The following is a 5999-nucleotide window of genomic DNA, read 5'->3' as shown; positions in this document are numbered from 1 at the left end:
TTCCCGGGCAGACGGCGTTTCGGTCCGGACCTATTCCTGCTAGTGCAGGCCTCCAGGTGAGGGCTGTGCTGGGCGATCCTGGGGGTCTGGGGCAGCACAATGGATCTTCACTGCTCCACGTGCTGCCGGCGTCGGTGGAGGCGACCTCACGCGGATGAAGAATCTCCCGGAGGCCGGGCTCCTCCCCTCCTGCCCGGTGTGGTCTCGCCGGGGAGCGCGCGCCGCCGCCTGGACCATCCGCACAGACTGGAGGGGAGCGCGCGTCCCCGCCTCACACACGGACCGGGACTGGACCAAACCACATGAACTGGACCGAGAGGGGGGGAAGGAGAGGGCAGGAAGAACTCCCGCCCCCAAACCTCCATCTCCCTCGTCTCTACTTTGTAATTTATTGATCAGTTTCCGACGGGAGACGGGTGCCCATTCCCCACGGGGAGGGGCCGGGGCTGCCCTCCCGGGCCGCATGCGAGGACAGGCCGCCCCCTCCCCTTTCTCCCCGGTCGCGGGGCCCAAGTCTTCCTTCTCCGTCCGAAAGGAGGGGAGGGGGGACTCGCTGCTACAAGCCTCGCCCCCAGTGCCACTCAGCCCCGCCCGCCGCCTCGGGTCCCCGGTGGCCCGAGGTCAGCTGTGGGCGGGGTCCCTCTCCCCAGTGTCTCGTGTCCCCGGGGCCCTCCGCCCCCCGTGCTGTGGCCGTGTCCGTGCCCCAGGGGTGGGGGGCGCAGAGCGCGCTCCCCGCTCCCCTCCGGCCCCGGGGTTTGCATGGGAGAATCCTCTTTCCACGGTGCCACTGGGCGATGTGCCGTGGGGGGGAGGGCGGACGGTGGGAAGCCCTCGCCCCGGACTCTTGTCGGCCCCCCTGCCTCAGGCGTCACTCAGTGATCACGGGTAAAGAGAACTGTTTCAAAACGCGCCCGTGTTGACTGGTTTATTCATCAGGACCTGCAACCGACCACCCGCCCCGAGGCCCCGGGAGCACGGGCTCCGCGTCCTCTGACCCGCGAGTCCCGAGTCCCTCGGTGCCCCGGGAAGCCAGACCCTACGCCTGACAGTGAGGTTTAGGGGTTCACGTTTATTCAGAGAAATAAATATGGCTCGTGGGAAGGTGCTGGAGGGCCAGGGAGGGACGTCTGCGCCGCAGCCGCGCGGCCGAGTTAGGGTTCCGGAGTTTCCAGCATGTCCGCCAGGGCCCTGGAGAGGAGGACGCAATGGTTAGACCACCCACCGACGCGCCCCAAGCTCACCTTCCCATTCATGTGACCCAGGGTCGCCTCTAGCCGGCGCCCTCACACCCCCCGACACACACTCACTGGTACAGGGACGAGGAGAAATAGTCCACGTAGCTTCCTGTGTGAGAGGAGAGAGAACCGGTTTGAGGGGTACTGCACGGGCGAAAGTAGGGGTCACTTTTCACCGCGCCCGGGACCAAGGCCAGCCCCGCCCTCTTTTCCTAATCCCTTCCCCAAACCGAGTTCCTTCCACTAGGAAGGTCCTGATCGGGTTCCCCATTCTCCACCAGCCTCCTCGGCCCTTCAGTTCTTCTTGCTTTGGCCCCGCCCATTCCGTTCTAGGCCCACCCCTCTACCCGGCTCCCCATCTCCAAGGCTGCAGCATCTACCCCCCAACTTTCTGTGTGCGCACAGGCCCCGCCCCTCCGTCCTCGCCCGACTCCACCCACCGATTCAGCCTCGGCCGAACCTCTAGCCCCGCCCTGCAACCTCCCAGTCCCCACCCGGGTCCGCTCCCTGGCCCCGCCCCTTCCCGGGGTTCTCCGGAGGCCGCCCACCGCTTACCCGGGGTGCAGACAGTTTCGCAGACCAACGGGCAGAGGTAGCAGAACTGGCAATGCTGGGAGGGGGCGGGGAGAGAGAGTGAGTGGCAGGTCGTGGTCAAAGGCAGAGTCAGGTTGGGGGCGTGGGACGGAGGCTTGCCAGGTGGAGGTCGAGGTCAGAGGCAGGGTTCGAGTGTGGAGTCAAGGCTGCATGGGGGTAAGGGGTTTGGTCAGTTTGAGGGCGGAGGCCAGGATTTGGGGCTGGGGGGTCCTGGACCTTCCTGAGGCTGGTGTGGGGGGGAGCCTTGAGTCCTGGGGGGGAAGGCGGGGTGTCTCACCTGGCACTGGTCACAGTGCTCTCCCATGTTCTCCTCGTCACAGTGGCAGTTCTCACATTCAGTGCATCGCTGGGGACCGGAGGGGGCACCTTAGACTGAAACCTTCACCCCTTTGGGGAGCCACCTGCCAGTCTCCCACCCTTCCCCCAACTCCTCAGCCTCATTACCTCCAACCCTGAGCTCAGTATCATCCCCCAAAGCCACCTCTCCCTGCTTGGTTTCCTATGGCAGGGGGACGCCCCATCCCCCCATCACTGCGGGCCGGACCCACGGATGCTCTCTGCTCCCCCCGGCCCTTCAGTTCTTCTTGCTTTGGCCCCGCCCCTTCCGTTCTAGGCCCACCCCTCAACCCGGCTCCCCATCTTGGGGGATAGATGCTCCAAGGCTGCAGAAGGACCTTCCTCTCTCCCTACACCCTCCCCTTCCTGGACCATGGCCCCAGCCTCCTCCATCGGCTCCTGGCCTCCAGTCTGTCCCCAACATGGCCCCGGAAGTGTCTTTCTTCACCTGGAACTATCCCTGCCTTCCTTTGCTCAGGGCCCTCCCAAGGCCCCCCGGGCACCAGGGACTGCTTGGTGGGTGGGCCTGGGCTGGGGACATACATTGCAGAAGGAGCAGTAGCCACACAGGGACCCTGGCTGGTAGTTGCCGTACTCTTGGGCGTCCTGGGGACCTGTGGGGACAGGAGGACAGCAGTGACCCACACTGACACGGCTCCTCCCGCTCCCACCAGGCCAGAGCACTTACCGGCTTCACCACTCTCTCCCTCGCTGGGGCCACCTCCAGCCACCTCCCTCCTGGCCAGTGGGTTGGGGATGATGGTGAACGGAAGCCGGTTTTCCTCCAGCCCCTCCTCCTCCTCCTCCTCGTCTTCCTCGCGGCGGTGGTCTTGGCTCCGTGGGGCCTGAACCTCAGTCCTCTCTTCTCTCCTCTCCTCCTCTTCTTCTTCATCCTCCTGCTCCTCCTCCTCCTGCTCCTCCTGGCTCAGGCGGAGGCCATGGCCTTCCTCCTCATCTTCCTCGTCCTCCTGGGCCCGGCTGCCTCGGTGGGGGCCTTCTTCCTGCTCTGAATCTCCCTCATCTTCCTCCTGGGAGCTGTGCTCCTCTTCTTTTTCCTCTTCCTCTTCCTCCTCAGAATCGCTTTCCCCCAAATGGCTTCTGTCCTTGGCCCCGGTGCGCTCTGGGGCCTGGGGGCTAATGTCTTTGATGGGCACTCTCTGGCCGGTCTCTTCATCGCCGTGGCCTTGTTGATGATGGCTGGGGGCTTGGTGGCCCAGCTGGGCAGAGCTGTCCTCGTCTTCCTCCTCGGGGACTGCGTGGGGGTGATGGCGGGGGACCCCTGCTTTGTACTCGTCTGGGAGGTACTCCTCCTCGGTGCTCTTGGAGCCTGGCGGTTGGGAGCTGGCAACGTGGTGACTGAACTTGACTGTGGCCTCCTCCTCCTCCTCCTCCTCCTCCTCCTCCTCATCTCCAAGGCCGTGGGGAGTATGTCTGGAAAGCCGGAGCCAATGTTCCGTGGACACATCCTCACCCTCGTCTTCCCTGTCTCCATGGCCTGGATGTCCGCGGCTGGGGGCATGATGGCGGTGCTCCTCCGAGTCTGCATCCTCGTCCTCCACGTGGCCTTGGTGCCTGGGGGCTAGGTGTCCGTACTTGATGGAGGCATCCTCCTCATCATCCTCATCCTCATCTTCTTCTTCTCTGTGGCCTTGGGGTCTGTGGCCGGGGACATGGTGGTGGTGTTCATCCTCATCTGACTCATCTTCCTCCTCTTGCTCGCTGTGGTCTTGGTGCCTGTACGCCCAGCGTCCATACTCAGTGGAGGCATCATCATCATCGTCATCATCATCATCATCTTCTTCTTCTTCTTTGTGGCCTTGGTGTCCATGGCCAGGGACATGGTGGTGGTGTTCATCTGAGTCATCGTCATCTTTTTCCTTCCTGTGGGCTTGGGACCTGTGGGCCTGGAGGCCATACTCATTAGAGCCATCATCATCATCACCATCATCATCATCTTCTTCTTCTCCGTGGCCTCGGTGTACCTGCCTCATCATGTGATGTTGATACTCACTGGACACAACTTCGTTCTCATCCTCGTCGTGATGGCCGTGGCTCCCGTGGCTGGGGAAGTGGTGCCCATGCGCCGCCGAATCATCCACGTGATCGTTCCCACGGCCACGGTCTGCGAAGGCCTCCTCATCAGAAACGTTCTCGTCTCCGGCCTGGCGGCCTTGGGACCTGTGGCCTTGGAGTCGGTGACCATATTCCCCGGAGACATCTTCGTCCTCTTCCCCGCGGTCTCTGTGGCTCCAGAACGGAGGCCCACTGGCCGTGAAAACACCCTCGCTCTCGTCTCCGCGGCCTCCGTGGCTGTGGGTGGGGTGGCCAAACTCACCTGACATGTCCTCTGAGGAGACGCCTGCATTGTTGTTCCAGTTGCTGGGGCCGGGCCCAGCCCCTCTCAGCTGCTGGGTCATGGCCGGAGGGAGGAGCAGGCTGGCCACGGCAGCCCAGAGGACAGACGTGTGCAGCCATGGCCCACGGCGGCCCATGGGGACGGGCGGGCAGCAGACCTTCTCCCCGGCTGGCTCTGCTTGCCCCCTGCGGCGACGTGGACGAATGTTGGGGGGGGTTCTTGTCTCTTCTGGAGTCTTTCTCTTTCTCGCTGCTGTTCCTTTGCTGTGTCTCTCCCACCTTGGCCCGCCTGCCTTCCTCTGGCCCTCGCTGCCGGCACTGGACACCCCTGTGAGGCAGTCTCAGGAGCCCCCTGACCCCCCTCTCAGGCCCTCCCTCCCACCTCCCAGCCAATAGGGTCTCTCCCCTCCCCTCTCTGTGGCTAAATTTACTCTCAGCCCTGAGTTATTCTGGGTCAGTCCGCCTGTCCTTCCCTTCCTGCTCCTCCTCCTCCTCCCAGCTGGGAAGGGGTGGGTGAAGGGGTCTCTCCTTGGTCAGGAGTGGGGGGTCCAACGGACTTGACTTTGGACTCCCAACAAGCTCATGTTTGGCAGCTGCAGAGACAACAGCCAGACTTGTAACGGGCCAACTTGGGGGGGTCCGGGGCAGCTGGGGGCCAGGAGAGATGTATTTGAGGGGTGAGGCCGCGGGTGGAGGGATTGGGGTTAGACTACAGGGGTTTCTGGCAGGAACAGGACACTGTGCTGAGCGAGTGGAGGCCATAGCGAGGGGCGAAGGAACCCGCTCCCAGCACCCCTGCCCATGACCTCCTGTCCCTGGAACTTAGACCTGGGGGCAGGGGACCGGGCCAGGCCAGCGCTATAAATACACGGGGGCTCCGGTTACCGGAGGCCAGGCCAGCTGCCGTCCCTGTCAGAGAGCTGGCAAGGGTCATGCGGCCCTGCCCGTCTGTGTGTCAGTGTTTCCCACTCTTCACCCCCTCACCACAGCTCTTCGGGTCCCCAGCCCTCTTCACGGGTCTTCCTCTCTCACGGTGCTATTCCTCACCCTCTAGGGTCCCTGTCCTCGCTCCCCAGGATCCTGTCTCCCCCCACCGCCCAATCATCGGCTTGCCTCTCCCTCTCACTCTTGAGTGTCTGCCCTCCACCCAGAGCTTTGCCACCCTCTCAGGGTCACTGTGCCCTCCCCCCCTCACCACAGCCCTCCCGTCCCCAGCCCTCTTCACGGGTCTTCCTCTCTCTCTCACGGTGCCATTCCTCACCCTCTGGGGTCCCTGTCCTCGCTCCCCAGGATCCTGTCTCCCCCCACCGCCCCAACTCTTCGGCTTGCCTCTCCCTCTCACTCTCGAGTGTCTGCCCTCCACCCAGAGCTTTGCCACCCTCTCAGGGTCACTGTGCCCCCTCCCTGGTCTCTGGCATTTCCTCTCTGGGTCTCTGTCCCCCTCTCTCTCTGTGTGTCTGTCCCCCTCTCTCTGTGTCT

The 5999-nt window shown here is 63.8% G+C and overlaps 3 protein-coding genes across 3 annotated transcripts in view; 2 read left to right on the top strand and 1 right to left on the bottom strand.

Moving 5' to 3' along the window:
- Positions 1 to 908, top strand: part of PPFIA3 (protein tyrosine phosphatase, receptor type, f polypeptide (PTPRF), interacting protein (liprin), alpha 3) — a 19636-nt gene extending 18728 nt beyond the window's left edge. Inside the window, exon 24 of the mRNA XM_015565455.1 lies at positions 1 to 908. This exon is cut by the window's left edge and continues 1 nt beyond it. Coding sequence (XP_015420941.1) covers positions 1 to 43 — 43 coding nt within the window. The 3' untranslated portion in view covers positions 44 to 908.
- A 3-nt stretch (positions 909 to 911) lies between these two features.
- HRC (histidine rich calcium binding protein) lies at positions 912 to 4867 on the bottom strand. Its single transcript, XM_006765956.2, has 6 exons — positions 2854 to 4867; positions 2709 to 2779; positions 2107 to 2175; positions 1791 to 1845; positions 1308 to 1344; positions 912 to 1188 (listed from the first exon to the last, which is right to left on the bottom strand). Exons 1-6 carry the CDS (start codon positions 4655 to 4657, stop codon positions 1152 to 1154), a joined length of 2073 nt encoding a protein of 690 aa, XP_006766019.1. The 5' UTR covers positions 4658 to 4867; the 3' UTR covers positions 912 to 1151.
- Positions 4868 to 5184: 317 nt separating this feature from the next.
- The window catches only part of TRPM4 (transient receptor potential cation channel subfamily M member 4), a 42766-nt gene continuing 41951 nt past the window's right edge, over positions 5185 to 5999 (top strand). The window contains 1 exon segment of the mRNA XM_015565454.1: positions 5185 to 5197. Within this exon segment, the coding sequence (XP_015420940.1) occupies positions 5185 to 5197 (13 nt within the window).

This window comes from Myotis davidii, unplaced genomic scaffold (assembly GCF_000327345.1).
Source record: "Myotis davidii unplaced genomic scaffold, ASM32734v1 scaffold2100, whole genome shotgun sequence".
Lineage (NCBI taxonomy): Eukaryota > Metazoa > Chordata > Mammalia > Chiroptera > Vespertilionidae > Myotis > Myotis davidii.
This window is presented reverse-complemented; position numbering and strand designations above follow the sequence as displayed.

Coding starts and splice junctions, on each gene's coding strand:
- HRC (XM_006765956.2), bottom strand. CDS start 4,657: ATGGGCCGCCGTGGGCCATGGCTGCACACGTCTGTCCTCTGGGCTGCC. Junction 2,176..2,708: donor GCTACTGCTCCTTCTGCAAT/GTATGTCCCCAG, acceptor TCCGGTCCCCAG/CGATGCACTGAATGTGAGAA. Junction 1,345..1,790: donor CGAAACTGTCTGCACCCCGG/GTAAGCGGTGGG, acceptor CCTCTCACACAG/GAAGCTACGTGGACTATTTC.